The 20,738-nt window shown below is 45.0% G+C and overlaps 1 protein-coding gene across 7 annotated transcripts; it reads left to right on the plus strand.

The window, feature by feature from the left end:
- Positions 1-586: 586 nt before the first annotated feature.
- NEU3 (neuraminidase 3) lies at positions 587-20,041 on the plus strand. 7 transcript variants are annotated; one of them, XM_060303704.1, is made up of 4 exons: positions 587-630; positions 1,057-1,138; positions 5,584-5,795; positions 15,005-20,041. In XM_060303704.1, the coding sequence occupies exons 2-4, from the start codon at positions 1,114-1,116 to the stop codon at positions 16,082-16,084; spliced, it is 1,317 nt and encodes a 438-aa protein (XP_060159687.1). In that variant the 5' UTR covers positions 587-630; positions 1,057-1,113; the 3' UTR covers positions 16,085-20,041. The 7 variants fall into 7 exon arrangements, with proteins under 7 accessions (XP_060159687.1, XP_060159685.1, XP_060159686.1 ...); XM_060303702.1 differs by having other exon boundaries at positions 588-630; positions 1,019-1,138; XM_060303703.1 differs by having other exon boundaries at positions 592-630; positions 1,039-1,138.
- Positions 20,042-20,738: the final 697 nt, after the last annotated feature.

Raw genomic sequence — 20,738 nt, forward strand, 5'->3', positions numbered from 1 at the left:
AGAATCCATGTATAGGCTTTCTTATGCTCTCTCCCTCTCATGAGAGATCACACTAAGCACACACTTTCCCCCAGCACAAATGCAGCATGTGTGCCATGTTTCTGTCTAGAGAACCCATTAGAGACTCAGCACCCACAGTGCCACGTGGGCACTCTCTTCCCAGCATGTTTCAAAATTCCAGACTCTCAGAAGGAAAGCAGGTGTTTAGCATAAACCGTAATATGTTCAAATAGCCTGTGCATGGACTACTTTCATAAATTGAAATTCTACTATAGGAAGAGCTTTCCTTTCTCCCCTGTTTATAATATTTATTCAGTTGTGCATATCGATGTGGACTTGTGGGTTTTTATCTTATTCAGCGGGTCGTAACCTAATACTATCATTTTCTCAAAAAATATATACATATATAAAATAACACATATAAATATAATTTTTATTTTCTTAAGGGTGGGTTGCCCAATGCTCTGAATCTCTGGACCTTTTAGTTGAGTCCCCTCTGAGGCCCGGAACCTTCGCTCCACACTCAAGCTGTCCAGGGAAGTTTTAAGCGTGATACCCATCAACAGACCGGCAACCAATAGGTGCGAGCGTGGGAAAAGGGGACCGAAGACAGAGGAGCGGAATGGAGGGGTGAGGGGCGAAGCCAGGGAGCTGCGCAGCCATTGGAGGGGGTGGTGGTCGGGGGGTGGAAGAGGAAGGGGCAAATCCTAAGGCACCGCTGGGTCGGGACTGGGGCCCAGAGAGAGGAGGGATATCCCAGCCTGGGCCGCGAAGGGACCGGGCAGCGGAAGGAGAGGGGTGGAGCTTTGTTTGAAATGGCCCGAGGGGGCGGGGCTAACTCTCCGCCGCAGCCTACGGCCTGTCCCAACCTTAGGCCGGCTGCGGCCTCTGCGCGTCCGGGACCGGCTTTCCTACCTGCTCTTCTCGGTGTCTTGGGTCTGTCAGCCCCGCTGCCGGCCTCTCGAGGTCTCTGTCGGCCTGCTTCTTTACTTTTCGTGGTTTGTGTCCGCGTCCGCAGTCCCTTTCCTGTCTCCCCAGCGTTGGTCATTCTCCCAGGCTTCAGTGTCCGAGACGTGAGGGCTTGACCCCGCGCCCAGACCTACCCCAAGAGAGATGGAGGAGCCGGGGTCCCGCGCAGGTGAGTGGGGCTGGGAGACTGGAGAGCCCCCCAAAACGTGGGGCGCTGTGACTCTGGGGACAGGTTTGGCAGCACTTTCTGGGCTTAGGGAATCCAGTCTGCGGGGAATATTGGGTCAGACACACCCCAGTTGGCTAGGGTCTCAGACAGAGCCAGAAAGTATTTTTGGCTAGGTCTGTTTTTGTTTTCCTTCGACAGAAGCCAAACTTATTTAGAGATGAAAGGGATCTGAGACTGGGAAAACCCTTCTTACTAAAGGGGGTCTGTGGGCAGCAGAGAGCCCTGAGCTGAAACTTAGGAGACTTGGGCCTTGGTCCGGGTTTTGTTACTGACTCATTGAGTGGCCTTAGAGGAGTTTATTCCCCTCTGTGGGCCTGAGTTTTCCCATGTGTACCATGAGAAGGGTTTGGACCACAGGATCTTCAAAGGCCTGACGTGTGATGGGTGCTCCTTAAGTATTAATAGTTAGGGGTGAATAAAGAAAGGCCTCCTTCTGGGGTTCACTGGAGGCTGCTTGGCGCTCTGGATTAATTGGAGTCTGCGGAGTTACACTTGAGAAAGCTTGAGAAATAGGTGATATTATCTCCATTACAAGTGAGGAAACTGAGGTTCAGAGGTGAATTTGACTTGCTAGTGTCAAAGCCAAGTCAGTCTTCAAAGTCCATGCTACACTATACTTTGTTCCAGTGAGAGAGCAGGGAGGGCTTGATTGAAAGGTGATTATATGGAGCGGCAGTTAATCACGTTGAGTCCTCTGCTAAAATGAACAACTCCAGAGCAGAACTGTATCTGATTCTTCTCTATCCCTAGCTCCCGGCTTATGGTTTGTGCAAAACAGTTTGGGTGTCAATGCCAGAGTCACCACCTGTGTTACCACTGTCATCAACATGATCAGCATAATTAATGAAAAGTAATGTTAGGGACTCTAATTGTTATAGTGATAGCAAAGCCATAAGTGAAATTGTGAAGACATCTGAATTTATAATACTTTTACTTACATAGTGCTTTAAAGTTTATAAAACATTTTTGAGTGGTTCTTCATTCAGTCATCTTAGGTAGGTATTATTGTCATCCACATTTTATAAGCAAGGAATCCAAGACCTAGAGAGATTAACTAGCACAAGGTCACACAGTAAGAACTTGTGCTTCTCCTTACGTGCTCTCTTCACTTCCTCTCCTTTTCTTTTTTCCTAGTCCTCCCTGCCCATTCCCATGCTTATTCTGTGTTTCATTCTTCTTACTACCCAGAGACATCCTGTTTTGGTGTTAACCAATAATCATGTGTTGGCTGATGATTAATAGTATTGATATTAACTTATATATCTTATAAGAGTTTAAAATATGACCTCTCCCAGAGGTGCAGAGGGATTCAAATACTTTTAAGAAGGGGAGTTGTAATTGTGGTTGTCGTTATCATCATCATCCTCCACAGGTTTCAAGGAGTAAAACTAGAATATGTAGTGACTGACAGTCTAAAAATAGTAACTGTCCTATATTGAGCTCATACTGTGTCATGGGCCCTGTAACAGACAATTAAACTTTTTAACTTAATTCTTTCACTCATTCTACTGAATCTTATAAATGAGGATCCAGAAGCATAGAGAAGTTAAATAACATGCCCAAGTTCATGCAGTCCTGGCCTGGTCCACACCTTATGTTCTAAACCATTACACTAGCTTGGCCCAGGGGCAGATCTTTACTTAGAAGAAAGCCTGACCCTCTGGCAGGAGAGCCTGAATTGGGGAGAGAGGTGTGCTCACGTATGGTGTAAGGAAGACAACTGAGAGCCCAGAATTGGAATGAGGGGAGGCTTTTCTTCCGGACTCAGGAGGCCACCTCCCCACCCCCTCAGACAGTGAGCTGTGATTCTTCTCCCTTTAGGTTAGGAACTAGTGAAATGAATTACTCATATGCTAAATGAATTCATATGCTAAATAAATCATTCATATGCTGTCAATGACAAAGCTTGTCTTGATTGACACTATGAGGCTGTAGCCCAAAGCAGTACAACTTTCCCCTTCAGTTCATTGCCCCGAAGGCTACCTGAGAGAGAGGTCTTAAATGCATACTTGATCTTGACATTCCTCTGCCAAACACTGTAGAGTGGCTCCCTACCTGTGGGAATAAACACCTTAATAAGGTATCAAAGCCTCCCAGGATTTGCACTCACCTGACCCCTTCAGTCCTACCTTTGCTCACAGCTTTTGCACTCCACTGTAGTCTACTGGATTACTGCGAGTCCCCACAGCTCACTGTGTTTTCTGTGACCTTTAGGCTTTTCACATCCACTCCCTCTGCCCTTCTCCTTTTCACCCTTCAGTTGGCTATAACCCACTGTTCATCCTTTAAGATCCAGCTCACCCATTCATTCAATCATTCAATGAATATTTGTCAAGTGCCTGTGAATTACCAGACAAGGTTCTAGGTGTAGAGGCATATCAGGGAATAAAACAGACATATCCCTGCCCTTCACGGAATTTCTATTCTGTGGGGTATATTAAATAAGTATAATATACGGGTGATGGTAAGTGGCATGGAGAATAGAGCAGGAAAATGGGATAGAGAGGGGCAAGGGAGCTGTCAGGGAAGACCTCACTGATTGGATGATGTTTGAATAGAGCTAAAGGTGAGGGAGTGAGGTCTGCCTATCTGAATGTTCCAGGCCCAGAGTATAAGGATGTGAGACAGGAGATCCCATGGCTTATTACCCCTCCAAAACTCCACCGCTGCTGCCTTCATCTAGACAGTTGCCCTTTTCTGTTTTCCTGCATGCTCTCATGTTGACCTCTAAAGCAGCACTTACTGCATGATATTGTAATTGTCTATGTATATGTCTGTTTCGCTCACCTGGATGTGGGTTTCTTGAGGGCAGGGACCTCTGATTCCTTTGTCTCCTCAGCACCTACCTTATGGTCTAACTTTCTGAGTGGGCACTCAGAAATATTTATTAAATAAATGAGTAAGGCCTTATGGGCCTCATTTTCACAGCCTGATTATTTTTACAAGTGATTTGGAAGACAGAGCTTGGATGACAGGTGGTGAGAGAAAATATAATAATTCTAAGCTTGGTTCTGTCTGTCTGATTGGATTCCCTTTTTGGGCCTCTGAGAAGTTGAACACCTGATTTTCTTTGAGAAATGTACCTAGAGATGTCCATTTTCAGCATTATGGCAGGCTAGCTAACCTATAAAATGGTGGATAAATATAACAAAGTCTTTTATAACTGAATTTGCAAGAAAGTAAGAGAAATCCCCAGGCCTAAAACCCAAGAGTAAACTGAAAACTGGAGAAGTTAGCCCCTTTACCTGACCTCAGCTGCCCTAGATGTTTGCATGTCCCACTTACCTAGAAGCTTGGGCTTTAATATACCTGCTGTTACAGTGAATGAAACTATGAGCCCACCAGGGTTTGACTCTGGTTGGAAGTGAGATCCCCGCATGAAGCTAGATGCCTTGAAAATCTGTATCCTCTGATCAAATGGAGAAGGAAAAAGGAATCTTACGACTGACAGAGATGACAAAGAAGATTGCCTCTTCTAGGCTCCAATAGAAGGGGAAAGTTTGCCTAGAGAATTCTTTTTTTTTTAATAAATAAATAAATTTATTTAAAAAAAGCAAGGGCTTCCCTGGTGGCGCAGTGGTTGAGAGTCCACCTGCCGATGCAGGGGACACGAGTTCATGCCCCAGTCCGGGAAGATCCCGCATGCCGCGGAGCGGCTGGGCCCCTGAGCCATGGCCGCCAAGCCTGCGCGTCCGGAGCCTGTGCTCCACAACAGTGAGAGGCCCGCGTACCGCAAAAAAAAAAAAAAAAAAACAGGACAAAGATTCCCATATAACTTTCATACAGACTTACCAATTTGTAACATTTTACCCCATTTGCTATATCATTTCCTCCATGTCTCTGTCTCTCTCTGTCTCTGTCCTTGTCTCTTCATGCATACATACATACATACATACATGCACATATACATAAGTGTGTGTGTCTAATATTTCTTCAGAATCACTTGAGACCAATTTGCACACATCATCCGCATCTACCTGCCTGGAGAATTCTTAACCACAGCCATTCCCTCATATGGATTTGGGTTTATGTTTATATTACCTGAATGGCCTAAAAACTCCACGCCAAGAAATTGACATTAGAAACCATCCGGACTGGTAATACCTCTGAATGCTCGGCAGAAGCACATACAGAATCTCTCTGGAGAGACACTTGACACAGGCTGCATAGGATTCCCACAGAGTCTGGAGGATAGACCTGTTAAATGAGAGTGCCTATTTTATGCTTTGTACTATTGAGATCATGTTACTTTTGTATAAAAAAATAAACATTTGAGTACATCTTTGCCTCCCAGTGATCTCCAGAAATGGAATGATAGAGCAGAACTTGTATACAAGCCAGCATTTGAATGTGGACACACGTTTATCTGCCTCCTATCCTTGCAGAGGTCATGGAAGAAATGACATCGTGCTCCTTCAACAGCCCTCTGTTCCAGCAGGAGGACGAGAGAGGGGTCACCTACCGGATCCCAGCCTTGCTCTATGTGCCCCCTACCCACACTTTCCTGGCCTTTGCAGAGAAGCGCTCCTCGAGCAGGGATGAGGATGCTCTCCACCTGGTGCTGAGGCGAGGGTTGAGGACTGGGCACTCAGTACAGGTGACTCCTTATCCCAGATCTGAGCCTAGGCCTCAGTTTCTACACTGCTCTGCGTATGTTAGTGTCTGTGTCTTTTCCCATCAATGCAAGAAAAGCCTTGTGTCAGAGCTGAGGAGGAAAAAAAGCAGTAACAGCAATGCTTTCAGTTACTGAGTACTTACTGTGTGCCAGGGGCACACTGAATCTCACAGCCATTCTGTGATGTAGGAACTATTGTCAGTCACATTTTACAGATGAGGAAACTGAGGCTCAGAGAGGTTGCTATTTGCTCAAGGTCACACAGCTATAATAAAGCAGTAAAAGCAGGCTTCCAACTCAGTCTCTGACTAGAGGCCTCCATAGTTTGTTCAGTTTGGCCAACATGTGGTGTGCTTTTCATTCACATTCTCCTTTATCCTCATAAGTCATCGAAAGAAGTAAGCATTGTTAATCCAGTTTTGCTGATGAGGGATCCTGGTGCTCCAACAGGTAGGTGGCTCGTTCACGCCCACAGCTACCAGGAGATGCGGGGGAGGATGACAACACCCATACTCCCGCTTCTCTTCCCCTTCCTGCTCTTCCTCTCCCCTGTGCTTTATGTGAGGTAAATATTATGAGGCCCGTTTTACAACAGGAAACTGGAGCTCGGAAGTAAAGTGACTTGCCTTAGGCACACACCTAATAAGAGGCAGAAAGGGGTTTGGTGCCCTTGTCACTAAGTAGCACATGTTTACTGTGTTTTTATGGGGGACAGAATGGTTGCTGCTCTTGGGCCTATGAACTACAGGGTTACTTCAGATCCCATTTTTCTCATTGTTGCCTTTTATCTCTCAGAGATTGCTGAAGTGAGGATGAGGTGAGACAATGGGTTTGAGAGTTACACACATACATACATTTTTTATAAGAGGTACTTTAATCCCTCTAACCTGCTCTGCTTTCTACTCACAGAAACCTCACCATTAAAACTTCATGTCCATAGGGATGCCTTGTTTTGCTGTTACAGTGCAAATGCTGTTCTGCTGATGGTGGCCCTTGCCGGCAACCCCTGTCTTTGCTTTTGATGACTTACTCACATTTCCCTGTAGGGAAGTTTTTTACTTCAGGGAATTTCCATTCCCTGCTCTTACACTTTGTCACAAGTCTTTCTTACGGCTTCCCAGGGTCAAACCTCTGCTTATATCCCAGGTGTCCTGTAGCCCAACTTGGAGTTCTAGCTCTTTTGTTTCCTCCAGGACAGGCAATGCCTGTGGTTATGTTGCTCTGCTTTCTGTCACAGACAGTTGGGCGGTTAAGCGTTTTTTATCAGACCGTACCTGTTATATAACCTCACTGCCCAGTAGTCACACACATTCACAAATGTGTCCACTTTAACTCATTCTCTCTTCTCTTTATTTTATTCACATTAATTCTCTCATTTACTTAATTGTAGTATCTTAAAGTTAGAAGAATTATCAGCCCAACTTCTTTCCCAATATAGAAATCTTCTGTATTCCATTGGTAGCTACTAATAGCTTAATGGTTAAGAGCCTGGCTTTGGAGTCAGGCAAGACCTATCATTTATTGGCTGTGAACTTGAATACCTGACTCTTCTCTGTTTCATTGTCTGCAAAATATAATTAATGATAGTAGGAACTCAACATTAGTCATCTTCTATTAAGGGTCTACTTACACAACTCCTCAAATTAGGAACTTAATCCTGTAGCAACTGTTTTTGAATGAGACGATCTGTACTTCTCTATAATTACCCATTGGTCTTGTCCTACCTTCTGTACATTGTTTAGGTAAAGTCCCTTTTCTGGAGAACTGCTCTTTGATGTATCTGAAAACGGTATTCACACCCTCTGAGTCTTCTCATTTTGGGGTTCAACAGCTTCAGTTCTTTTAGCAGCTGCTTAGACCACAGTCTTGATTTGGTTTCTGGTCCCTTGAAAACTGTGATTACTGTCCTTGGGACCTGATGTGGGATGTCACTGTCTTTTTTCAAAATATGGTACTCAGAATTGAACTTAGGACCCTAGGGGTAGACTGACCAGCTCAGCAGTGAGGTGACTATCCCACCTTGTATCCTTTTTTTTTTTTTTTTTTTTTTTTGTGGTATGCGGGCCTCTCACTGTGTGGCCTTTCGTTGCGGAGAACAGGCTCCGGACGCGCAGGCTCAGCGGCCATGGCTCACGGGCCCAGCCGCTTCGCAGCATGTGGTATCTTCCCAGACCGGGGCGCGAACCCGTGTCCCCTGCATCAGCAGGCAGACTCTCAACCACTGCGCCACCAGGGAAGCTCCACCACCTTGTATCCTTTTAATACAGCCTAAGGTAAAGTGACATTTACTTTTTTTTTCTTAAATTTATTTACGTATTTATTTATTTTTGGCTGCATTGGGTCTTCATTGCTGCGCGCCAGCTTTCTCTAGTTGTGGTGAGCGGGGGAGCTAGTCTTCGTTGCGGTTCGCGGGCTTCTCATTGTGGTGGTTTCTCTTGTTGCAGAGCATGGGCTCTAGGCACATGGGCTTCAGTAGTTGTGGCTCATGGGCTCTAGAGCGCAGGCTCAGTAGTTGTGGCGCACGGGCTTAGCTGCTCCGCGGCATGTGGGAATCTTCCTGGACCAGGGCTCAAACCCATGTCCCCTGCATTGGCAGGCGGATTCTTAACCACTGACCCACCAGGGAAGTCCAACATTTACTTTTTTGGTAGCTGCATAAACGTTAAGTAGATGGTCAACTAAAACTTCCAAGACTTTTTCACATTTTTTGTTCTTTTTAAAACAGTTTTAATTGTGGTAAAATACACCTAATGTAAAACTTTCCATCTTAACCATTTTAAGTGTACATTGCAGTATTGTTAACTGTATTACATCGTTATGCAACAGGTCTCTAGAACTTATTCATCAGTGCATGACTGTAACTTTATACTCATTGAACAACTCATTTCCCCTACCTCAAGCCCCTAGAAATTACTATTGTACTTTGTTTCTATGAATTTGATTACATTAGATACTTCATGTAAGTGGAATCATGCAATATTTTGTCTTTTTCTGATTGGCTTATTTATTTAGTATAACATCCTCAAGGTTCATCTATGTCATAGCATTATGTCATGATTTCCTTCTTATTGTATGTTAATCTATTATTTCATTTATCCATTTCATTTATCCATTCATTCCTTTATCCATTTTGTTTATCCATTCATCGGTTGATGGACGCTTAAGTTGCTCCCACCTTTTGGCTATTGTGAACATGGGTGTGCAAATGTCTCTTCAAGACTGTTCTTTGAATTCTTTTGGATATAGACCTAGAAGTTGAATTGCTGGATAATGTGGTAATTCTATTGATATTTAAAATTTTTGAGGAACCTCCATACTGTTTTCCACAGTGACTGCACCATTTTGTATTTCTCCACATCCTCACCAACACTTACTTCGTTTTGTGGGGGGGTTTTGATAGTAGCCATCCTAATGGATATGAACTGATTTCATTATGATTTTGATTTGCATTCCTCTAATTATTAGCAGTGTTCAGTATCTTTTCATATGCTTGTTGGCCATTACATTTGTTGTTCTTTAATCACATTTCTCCATCTAAATTTTTAAGCCCAAGACTTGTTTTATCTCTGTCAAGCCTCAGCTTGTTTGTGTGCCATTGCTTCCACCTGGCTGAGATCATTTGGCTTCTGACGCTTTCATGTTTTGTTCACATTTTTTTCCAGCTTCATGTCAACTTTATATTAGACATATCTGGCCCATTTCATTTTCTCCTCTCAGCTAGTAAGGATGGCTGAGCTTCTGACTTTGCAATGACTAGACTGCCCAATAGTTTTTTTTTCTTCCTGTTCTTAAAGGGAGTATCTGTGTGAATGGATTTCTTATATCTTCCTGGATCCTGCTCAAGGTTGTTGATCGGAGCAATCTTAACCATCCAAATGAGTTTGCAGCTGTTACTTCTCATCAGATCACATATTCAGTGCTATCCATGAAGTGTTGGTTTCCCCACAGGGTGCTAAGGACACAGGGGTACTATCCCCAGGGTGACAATAGAAAATTAAATCTGCTTCCCAGACCCTCTTGTTGGCACTTGGAAGGGAGAGGAGGCACGTACTGGAGGAACGTGGAGAAGAGCCTCCATACATTGTTTATAGAGTATTGTTTCCATCTGAGAGCACTTCTGTGATCCTTCTTCCTTGCATCCCTTCTTCCTTCCTCCCACTTTCCTCCATTCCTCTCTCCCTCTGTCATCTTTCTTCCTTTCTCTTTCCCTTCCTTTTTTCTTCAACATTTACTGAGCACCTACCAAGTACCAGGCATTAAGTCAGGGGATGTTGTGAAGGGAGGGGCATACAAAAGTTGATAGACTCTGACCCCTCTTTGGGAAGAATTTGCACAACCAAATTGTAGAGAGAAAACAAAGCTGTGCACAGATGTAACTGTCCAAAACTCCCACCCAGAATCCACAAAGTGTCACAAGGCAGGTTTATGCAGAGTGAGGTGTTTCCTTAGGAGTTCAAATGCAGCTGGGATCAGAGAAGCTGTCGTGCAGGGCATGGCATCTAAGCTGATACTTGAAGTGGGTGTGTTAAAGATGAGCAGAGGGCTTCCCTGGTGGCGCAGTGGTTGAGAATCTGCCTGCTAATGCAGGGGACACGGGTTCGAGCCCTGGTCTGGGAGGATCCCACATGCCGCGGAGCAACTGGGCCCGTGAATCACAACTACTGAGCCTGCGCGTCTGGAGCCCGTGCTCCGCGACAAGAGGCCGCGATAGTGAGAGGCCCGCGCACCGCGATGAAGAGTGGCCCCCGCTCGCCACAATTAGAGAAAGCCCTCGCACAGAAACGAAGACCCAACACAGCCAAAATAAATAAATTAATTAATAAACGCCTACCCCCAACATTAAAAAAAAAAAAAAAAAGATGAGCAGAATAGAAGGTGATTTCTCCCTGGATTTCCCATATCCAGACACGGTCTTTTCCTTCTCTGACATCCACAGTGCTTTCTTTATCTCCTCTCCCTGGTGATGTCTTCGAGGCTCTGGAGTCAGCCCTGTGGGTGCCTTCTCTCTCCCTCTCAAGGCAGGCCTGGCTGCCCCTTCCTGCTGGTGGCCTTCTGAGTTTTGATTACCCAAGAGTCACAGGGAACTGAGGTCCCTGCCTCCATTGGTTTAAAATGCAGTCAGGGGGCTTCCCTGGTGGCGCAGTGGTTGAGAATCTGCCTGCTAATGCAGGGGACACGGGTTCGAGCCCTGGTCTGGGAGGATCCCACATGCCGCGGAGCAACTAGGCCCGTGAGCCACAACTACTGAGCCTGCGCGTCTGGAGCGTATGCTCCACAACAAGAGAGGCCGCGATAGTGAGAGGCCCGCGCACCGCGATGAAGAGTGGCCCCCGCTTGCCACAACTAGAGAAAGCCCTTGCACAGAAATGAAGACCCAACACAGCAAAAATAAATAAATAAATAAAATGCAATCAGATCAGACAGAAATGTGGACTTCTCATGCATATAGTTTCCAGAGAGGAAGAAAACCATTTGAGAGGACTTAGGAAGCAATCTTTGATCAGGTAGCCAATCTGGGAGAGCTTGGTGGAGGAAGGTGGGCTTCTGCCCAATAATTAAGTTGACTTTGGCACATGATGTTTGAAGTGTTTACAGTGTACAAGGCACTCTGGTATAGAATGGGCTGCCCCAGAGATAGTGAGTTCCCTGTTCCTAGACCAGTTCAAGGAGAGACTGAATGGCCTTTATCCACAAGACTTAGAGGAGAATCTTCTGTAGGATGTGAGTTAGCACAAGGTCCTTATAACTCTGAGATTCTGTGATCTGAGCATTGCTTAATAATAGGCTTTCCTCATTCATGCAGGAGTTAATTTTTTAAAATCTTATTTTTTGTTTTAGGTAGTTAACACTTTCACATTGCTGAAGAATAAAAAACATTGTAAAAAGGTGTATACATCCCATTCCCAGTCCTCTGCCTCTTATAGGCAGTCACTATTGTTTCTTATGTATCCTTCTAGTGCTTCTTCATACAGAAACGAAGTACAAGTATATAGTCTTTTTTAAAAATTTTTAAAAAAATTTATTTTTGGCTGCATTGGGTCTTGGTTGCTGCATGCGGGCTTTCTCTAGTTGCAGGAAGCGGGGGCTACTCTTCGTTGCGGTGCACGGGCTTATCATTTCAGTGGCTTCTTGTTGTAGAGCACAGGCTTTAGGTGCATGGGCTTTGGTAGTTGTGGCATGCGGGCTCAGTAGTTGTGGCTCACAGGCTCTAGAGTGCAGGCTCAGTAGTTGTGGCACACAGGCTTAGTTGCTCCACGACATGTGGTATCTTCCTGGCCCAGGGCTCAAACCCTTGTCCCCTGTGTTAGCAGGCAGCTTCTTTTTTTAACCCCTTTCCAGACAGGATATGAGGCAACTGATTATAACACTGTACTTTCTGTGTTAATTAATTTATAACATTAGACTAAAGATGGAGTAACTTTAATATATTCTAAACATTACATCTTGAGAAGCCTTCACAGTGTCTTTTATGTTAAAGGTGGACAATATATGTTTTTTATATAAATAAATGAATGAAGTCAAACAACATGACCAATCTCAGTGAACTCTGTAACTCCACAGTTATGTTATGTAACTATTAGAGTTATTACATTGTGGTGGCAGGCAGATTCTTAACCGTTGCGCCACCAGAGAAGTCTAAGTATATAGTCTTAATACTACCTTAAAAATGTTTTTCATGTAAAGTGATAACAGATACAGAAAACATAATTGTCAAATGCACAAAACATAAATGTCAGCTCTGTGAATTGACAAAGTCAACACTTGTGGACTCACACTCAGCTCAAGAAATAGAATATTGCCAGCACCTCAGAAACTTCTCATTCCCCCTCTCTTCTTCCCCAAAGGTAATTACTAGCCTGATTTATAGCTGTAGAGTTTTGCTTGGTTTTAATCTATGGACTCTTTATGTTTGGCTTCTTTTGTTCAGTATTCTTGAGGTTTATCCAGATTGTTGTATACAGCTTTATTTGTTCATTTTCATTGTTACATAATTTTCCATTGTATGACTATACACAATGAATTGATCCGTTCTGCTGTTGTTGCCAATTCAGGTTAGTGACTATGTGTATAGACACTGCAGCTCTGAATATTCTGCACGTGTTTTTCAGTACTACGTGCATGCTTTTTGCTGGGTTGATATCTAGAAATGGTGTTACTGGATTAGAGGGTATGTCTATATTCTACTTTAGTAGGTAATGCCAGCCAGTTTTCTAGAGTGGTGGTTGTGAGGGCTGGTCTACTCCAGTTTCACCTGCACTTCTCGGACTTAGCCCTTTAAGGTTCCAACTCAAAGCCTGGTGGGTTTACCAGGGCCTCTAATTTTTGTCCTGCTAGCCCCGTAGGGCTGTCAGATGAGTTGTTTGGCTTCTCAGCTTTTCAGTTACCTCTTTGAGAATTAGTAGAGATACCTGAGGGGAAAAGGTACTCAAAATACCACGTCAGCCGCTCTGAATGAACTTTCAGTTCTTGGCCTGTAATTCTTCATGGCCTTGTGTGCTCTCTGGTGCTTTCAAATGATGTTTTTGTCTTAATTTTTTTTCATCTATCCTAGTTCTCAGTAGAAAGTTTGGTTCAAATTACCTGGTTTGTTGTAATTGGAAGTCCTTTTCCTTCACATTTTCATTTTTTTCTTCTCTTTCTGTTGAGTTGTCTGATCTTGCTCTTTGCCCAGTTCTGTTGGAGTTTTTGGAAATTTTCTTACCAATTTCTAATATTGTTTTAAAAATATATTAAGGAAATTAGGTCTTTGTGGTATGTCTGATTAGGCATTATTTCATTTTATCCTTACATCCCCTCTGTGAGCGTGTTATTACATCCTCCATTGAATTGATGAGGAAATGGAGGTGAAGTGAGATTTAGTAACTTGCCCAAGATCACGTGATGAGTGGTGAAGGTGGGGTTTGAACTAGGTGTCTCTGACTCCATGCTTGAGTTTTTAATGACGTCGTTATGAATTGCCTCCTGGGGTAGTAGAGGAAGGAAAAAAAATCTTTGTCTTAAATTTCCCTTTATTTGCCTAAAACTTCCCTATGTGTTGGCCTTTCTTTTCTCTTTCTTTCTTTATTTTTTGGGGGGGAGGTGTCCTTTCTTTTTAAAAATATTTATTTTGCTCCTATCATGTGCTAGGCACTGGCAATACAAAATCAGAATAATTTGGTTTTTACCTTCAAAGGACTCATACTCTAGGAAGGGAGCCAGGCACATAAAAAATTACAGACATACCTCATTTTATTGCACTTTGCTTTACTGTGCTTCACAGATAATGCGTTTTTCACAAACTGAAGGTTTGTGGCAACTTTGCATCAAGCAGGTTGGCACCATTTTTCCAACAGCGTTTGCTCACTTTGAGTCTCTGTGTCACATATTGGTAATTCTTGCGGTATTTCAAACCCTCCACCGGCAGAAAGATTGTAATTTGCTGAATGGCGGTTAGCATTTTTTTTAGCAATAAAGTATTTTTAAATTAAGGTATGTACATTGTTTATTTTTTTTGACATAATGCTATTACACACTTAACAGACTACAGCCTAGTGTAAATATAAATTTACCAAAATTCCATGTGACTCACTTTATGGCGACATTCGCTTTATTGCGGTGATCTGGAACCGATTGCCTTTGGTAAGGGTGGGGAGGGAACCTCATGCAAGGTTTCATAAAGGAGGTGACTTTGAGTTGAGTTTTGGATGATGAATTGGGCATGTAGACAAAGTGCAGAAGAGTGTTCCAGACAGAGGGGACAGCACGTACAATACCTAGCGTTGCCTCTTTGCAGCTGATAAGTTATCCCATAATATTTGAGAATTCAGTGAACACTTGGGCCTTCGTGATTTTATAGATTTCAGTACCATTTATTTCTTATCTCTGAGAAGTATTCATGCTTTTTTATTTATTTATTTATTTATTTATTTATTTATTTCTGGCTGCATCGGGTCTTAGTTGAGGCACGCAGGATCTTTTGTTGCGGGATCTTTCCATGCAGCATCTTTTGTTGTGGCGCACGGGCTTAGTTGCCCCACGGCATGTGGGATCTTAGTTCCCCGACCAGGGATTGAACCCGCATCTCCTGCATTGGAAGGCGGATTCTTAACCACTGGACCGTCAGAGAAGTCCCCAGTATTAATGCTTTTAATGAGCCTCATGTCTTCCTATTAGTCTTTCACTCCTGCTCTTTCTCCCTTCCCCTTGTCTAGTGGGAACCCCTGAAGCCACTGATGGAAGCCACATTACCTGGGCATCGGACCATGAACCCCTGTCCTGTGTGGGAGCAGAAGAGTGGCCGTGTGTACCTATTCTTCATCTGTGTGCGGGGCCATGTCACTGAGCGTCGACAGATTGTGTCAGGCAGGAATGCTGCCCGCCTCTGCTTCATCTGCAGTCAGGATGCTGGCTATTCATGGAGCGAGGTGAGGGACCTGACCGAGGAGGTCATTGGCCCAGAGGTGGAGCACTGGGCCACGTTTGCTGTGGGCCCAGGTCATGGCATCCAGCTGCAGTCGGGGAGGCTGATCATCCCTGCATACGCCTACTACATCCCTTACCGGTTCTTTTGCTTTCGGCTACCATATAAAGCCAGGCCTCATTCCCTGATGATCTATAGTGATGACCTAGGAGCCACATGGCACCATGGCAGGCTTATTAAGCCCATGGTGACAGTGGAGTGCGAAGTGGCAGAGGTAACTGGGAAGGCTGGCCACGCTGTGCTGTATTGCAGTGCCCGGACACCAAATAGGTGCCGGGCGGAGGCTCTCAGCACCGACCATGGTGAATGCTTTCAGAAACCAGCTCTGAGCCAACAGCTCTGTGAGCCCCCTCATGGCTGCCAAGGCAGTGTGGTGAGTTTCCGGTCCCTGGAGATCGCAAATGGGTGCAAGCACCCTGCTGGCAAAGATGCTCCTACCATTCAGCAGAGCCATCTGCTGGACAGCTCACTGAGGCTAGAGCCAGAAGCTAGAACCCTGTCAGAATCATGGCTCTTGTACTCACACCCAACCAGTAAGAACCGGAGGGTCGACCTAGGCATCTACCTCAACCAGAGCCCGTTGGAGGCTGCCTGCTGGTCCCGTCCCTGGATCTTGCACTGCGGGCCCTGTGGCTACTCTGATTTGGCTGCTCTGGAGGAGGAGGGCTTGTTTGGGTGTTTGTTTGAATGTGGGACCAAGCGGGAGTGTGAGCAGATTGCCTTCCGCCTGTTTACAGACCGAGAGGTCCTGAGCCACGTGCAAGGGGACAGCACCAGCCCTGGTAGGAACTCTGAGCCAACTCAGAACTGATTGGCTTAGGACCCAACTTCCCATCGAAGGGCTACCATAGGAGGCAACCACAGCCTGGACAGTGGAGGCCAGGATAACAGAGGTTACTGAAGTCTGCAGAGAATCCAAAAACGTAATATTCTGCTCCCTACCTTTCTTCACTTCTCCAAAGAGCAAAATGAAAATGTTGCCATAGCTACTGCAGTCGAGAGGGCACTGACGTGTGAGTTGAGAGACGATGATGCAGTCCTGGCTTTTCCACTGGCTTGCTTTGGGACCTCGGGCATGTCACCTGTACTCTGTGGGCCTCAGGTCTCCATCTGTAAAATGAGAGGATTGGGTCTGTGGTTTCTCTTCTTCCCATCCCTAGGAAAGGCAGAGCGCCTGCATGCTCCCTGATCAGCACGTCCTGGCTGCATATAGGACTCTTATCTCAAAATGGAAGTCAGAGGACTCAGCTTTTCAAATGACTCGCCACTCATCCAAGTATGAGGTTGCAAGCAGGTGTCATGGCACAAAGGAAGATGTGGGTGGATTGTTATGTTTTTAACAACAAAACACACACATCCTTCTAATCATGCTCAGAGCTCTACAGGCTCACTGTTCTAGAGGAATTGGGCAAAATAGTAGAATCATGAGGTCACTTACCTTCTCCAGCTTTGCAGCTCTACTCAACCTTCCCTTATCCAGAAAGCATTATCTCCTAGGGAGAAAATGAGAAGCTCAGTGTCAGTGGTCCTTGATGATGGTACTTATTGTTTCTGATGGCATGACTCCTATGAAGGATCAACTTGAAGTTCATTTATTAGGATAGTTCTTGATGGGAAATGGACATGGGTTAGGACTTTAAAGCATTGGACAAAACTTCCCACAGTCTCTGCCCTCAAGGAGTTCACAGTTTATGGGGCTAGAAGAGGGAGAAAAGTCAAGAAAATAAATGCAGCTGGTAGGGTAGGTTGTAGATGTTGGGCTGTAACTTGGGGTGATGGTAGCTCCTGATGTCATTATCTTAGTTGTATCCTCATTGTGCCTGGAGTCATCTGCCCCAGAGCTTGCCCAGACTGCTGGCTTTCTCAGTTTGTTTTTCTCAGAATGTTGTCCTGGCCCAGCCACTCCTTTACCCATGGAGAAGGTCTTCACCATTAGGAAGGTCTCTGGACTCCCAAAGCTCTGAATCAGGCGTATTTGTTCAGACCTACTGGAATCACTGTTGGGGAAGTAGGGATGCCTCTTTGTCTAATAGATTTGGGGCTGAACTTTGCCCGTGCTGGTTCTCTCAGACGAAAACAGATGGTCGCTCTTACTTTTGACTGTTTCCCCCATGAGCCTGTTACTGCGACAAATATTCTATCATGAGAGATATCTTTTTTTGTCCCTATTTTGGGCGGATAATGCCTTAAACAGGCATCAGGTAAATATATTTCGTGCTGAGTAATGACCCTGGAGAGCAAGTCTTAGTCATGGAACACAGCCTAGGAAGCTGGGGGTTGCAGTCATACCAGTCAGATGGCAGAGAGTGCTACAGGATGGAAGGAGAGATTAACTTCACCTACTTTAGTGTATGGCTTAAGCCCAGGGCTTAGAGGGGCTTTTAAAAATCCCCTTAGCCTCTCATACATTTGCTAAAGTTATCTTCCCAATACACAGTTATGATCATGCATTCACTCATTTATACATTTATCTAAATATTTCTGTAATTGAGTGTCTAGGCATAATGTGAGATACTTTCTATTGCCATTCCCTGGTTGAAAATCATTTGTGCCTTCTAATTGCCTACTAAAGGGTGTTTACATTTAGCCTGGCCTGTAGGACCTTCAGTTGTTGGGTGAAATAATGAATACTCATCTGTACTTCTTTATATTGAAGCCACTATCAGAGAAGGCCTCTGTCAAGTTGGCAAGTGGAGGGGATGGGGCTTTGGGAGTGGGCAGAGTCGGTGATACAGGGAGGAGCTGGGGAGGGGAGAGGACTGAAGGGCAGTCCCCTCCTGACTAGTGGGAACTCCGTGTTCAGCAAAGCTGTCATGGGCACCATACCCCAAATAGACAGGAATAGGGAACGTGGCTAAGTTCTAAAACCAGAGCTAAAGGATGGAGAAAATGAGAATACGAAGACTTCTTTGGGGCCATCCAAGAAGGGAGTCAAAGAAGGGAGCTCAGTCACATGCCAGTGTGGACCACAGATGTCCAGTTCTCGTAAGAAGTCCATCCATCTCTAAATTGCCCTCCCCTTTCTCCTTCCCCTTTGCTTCATGTTTGCTTCTCTTTGGTGCCTAGCAGTGAAACTCTTAGTAGGCGCAGGGGCTATGTGCATATTTCACGAATAGCCACAAAAGAGGATCGAGGACAGGGGTAATCCGGAATGAGGATTAGAGAGAGGAACAGAGGGGTGATGGCAGCTGTGAAGGAAAAGAACAACAGGTAGGAGTCCTAACACCTTTAGGAAGGGAGAGAAAGGGGTGCAGACATGAAGCCCAGGCTGGAGAAATGGTGTAGGTGGTGGCCGCTGTGAAGAAGAAATGACAACAGGTTGCAGCTAGTCCCCGAAATGTGTGGGAAGGGAAAGAGGCCCGCACAGGTTAGGCTGCAGACAAGTTCCGACCCAGCCCTGTAACTTTAAGCTGTCTCTGTGCCAGGTGACCAACAAAAACAGCTGTAGGCGCTCCAACTCTGTTAGTGTCAGTTACCCAAGGTCTTCAGGGCCCTGGGACCTATACCATGATACTGGTCCCCTAACTGAGCCCATTTCAGCCACTGTCAGGTTGGGAGAATGGAAAAGATAGGGCAGGTGATGGCAGCTGTGAAGAAAAGAGGAAAGCAGACTGGAGGTCGCTAATCTAGCGCATGAAGAGAGGACTGTGTAGGCTGTGGTCCTTTGACCCCAGAGGCCGTCCTGGTTCACTCACTCCTAGGCTCCTAACCTTTACCATGGGCCCTCGTTATTTGGACCTGTTCCTCCTGGTCACCAGTCTCCCCTCAGATATCCACAGGATGTCATGCAGTTGCATCCACAGATAAGAGACCTTGCACCCTGCCTGTTGGATAGCCCAAGGGACCCACAGAGGTCAGCCGGAGGCTGCACAATCCCCTCCCCGAGGCAGTAGGATTCATTACTTCCACTTTGGCCAGGTTAGGCTGCTCAGTCTTCTCTAAGCTGTGAAATTTCCCCACTGTGTCATCCGCTGGCTGTTGTGTCATCCTTTCCTGTGCTCCAAAGCACACGGCCTGAGCCTCTCTTTGGTCCTTATCACAGGCTGCCCTGTGTTATTGTCCGTGTTGCTGCCTAGCCTAGGCCTCTGCTAGGCTGTGAACTCCTCGAGGGCCAAGTTTGTCTGACTGCTTTCTGCATCCTTTTTACCTTGAGTCACAACGACTTATTTATAAATACATGATTTTTCTTTCATATTCTGAATTCCCTGAAAGTAAGGACTGTGTCTGATTCCTCTCTTTGTCCTCTGCACCCGGCACAGGGCCTGGCACAGAATAGACAGCAGTAAAGTTACGCTGAACGGACAAGAAGTCAAAGGCCCTTGGCCTTCTGGAGCTAAGTGAGAGGCCAGGGCAAGTTTCGCCAAGGGAGAAGCATGTTGTGTCCCTCGGTGGCTTGTACTCTCAGCCTGCTGAGCACTTGTCCTAAATGAGTCTTCTCTGTGGGGGCCTGTATCCAGGCCAGTCACAGTACTTCCTGGGAATGAGCTGCTCTCTGGCTTGAGCTTGGTCCTGCCTGGAGGTCCCAGGTTCACAGCCCAAGTCTAAAGCCAAGCCTTGACCTAGGGTTCCCATTTCACTGGCATGTCCCCTCTGTCCCTGAATGGGTTTTCTGTAACTGTTACTCCTCCAGGGAGATGCTGGGGCTCAGCGTGTTTGAGCGTGCCTTGGTTCTGTGCTACCACGTGCCAGAAATGCTCTCTGTACTGTAAGAACTACCATGACTCTTTGAAACAAGGAAGGTGAATAAAGAGCTTTATTCTGATGGCTACTGTTTCTGATTTTTGTTGCTTTTGTTAAAGAAACTGAGTTATCATCCTAATACTTATATGTAGTTTGTAGCCAGCTTCTTTCAAAAAATGGATTTTGAAGCACTTTCTTGCTTTTCATAAGAACTTTTACTTTCAGAAAATCTTATTAATAATAATCCTTTGCATTTTTACACATTGTCATTTGAACATAGTTACCTACTGAGGGAAGCAGGACAGAGATTAGCGTGACTGGTTTGGTTGCATATTACATACTAGCTGTTAAGTGGAGGAACTGGGATGCACAGAATCACCCCTGTCTGACACCAGCCCCATGCTGTCACTGCACGTCTTTTTCTATTTTGAAAATAACCTTGAGGTTCTCAAATTGAAGCTGGAGAGTCCACAAATGTTTACCTCAGTGAAGTGAGGTGATAGCTTTAACTTAACTCATGATTTTTACTTGACTGTTTGTTCCATTGAAATGCTCAATGCACTGGCTGAATTTCGACAAATGTTTCCACATAACTCAAGTTCTATCAGTAGGTCAGTCTGCTCCTCTTCAAACAAATTGACTACTGACAAGCTTTCAAATGGACCTACCTTTCATCATAACACTGAGTTATATAAAGATGAAAGAATAAATGAAGTTTGGAGAACTGCTAATTTACCTCTTAAAATTGTTTTACAAAAATTATATAATCATTTTTTAAAAATCCA

Source organism: Globicephala melas, chromosome 8 (assembly GCF_963455315.2).
Source record: "Globicephala melas chromosome 8, mGloMel1.2, whole genome shotgun sequence".
NCBI classification, from domain to species: domain Eukaryota; kingdom Metazoa; phylum Chordata; class Mammalia; order Artiodactyla; family Delphinidae; genus Globicephala; species Globicephala melas.

Excerpts from the sequence above, each read along its gene's own strand:
- NEU3 (XM_060303700.1), top strand. The coding sequence starts at position 5,547 with ATGTGGACACACGTTTATCTGCCTCCTATCCTTGCAGAGGTCATGGAA. Across the intron at positions 5,796-15,004 it reads GGACTGGGCACTCAGTACAG|TGGGAACCCCTGAAGCCACT; the intron begins GTGACTCCTTAT and ends CCCCTTGTCTAG.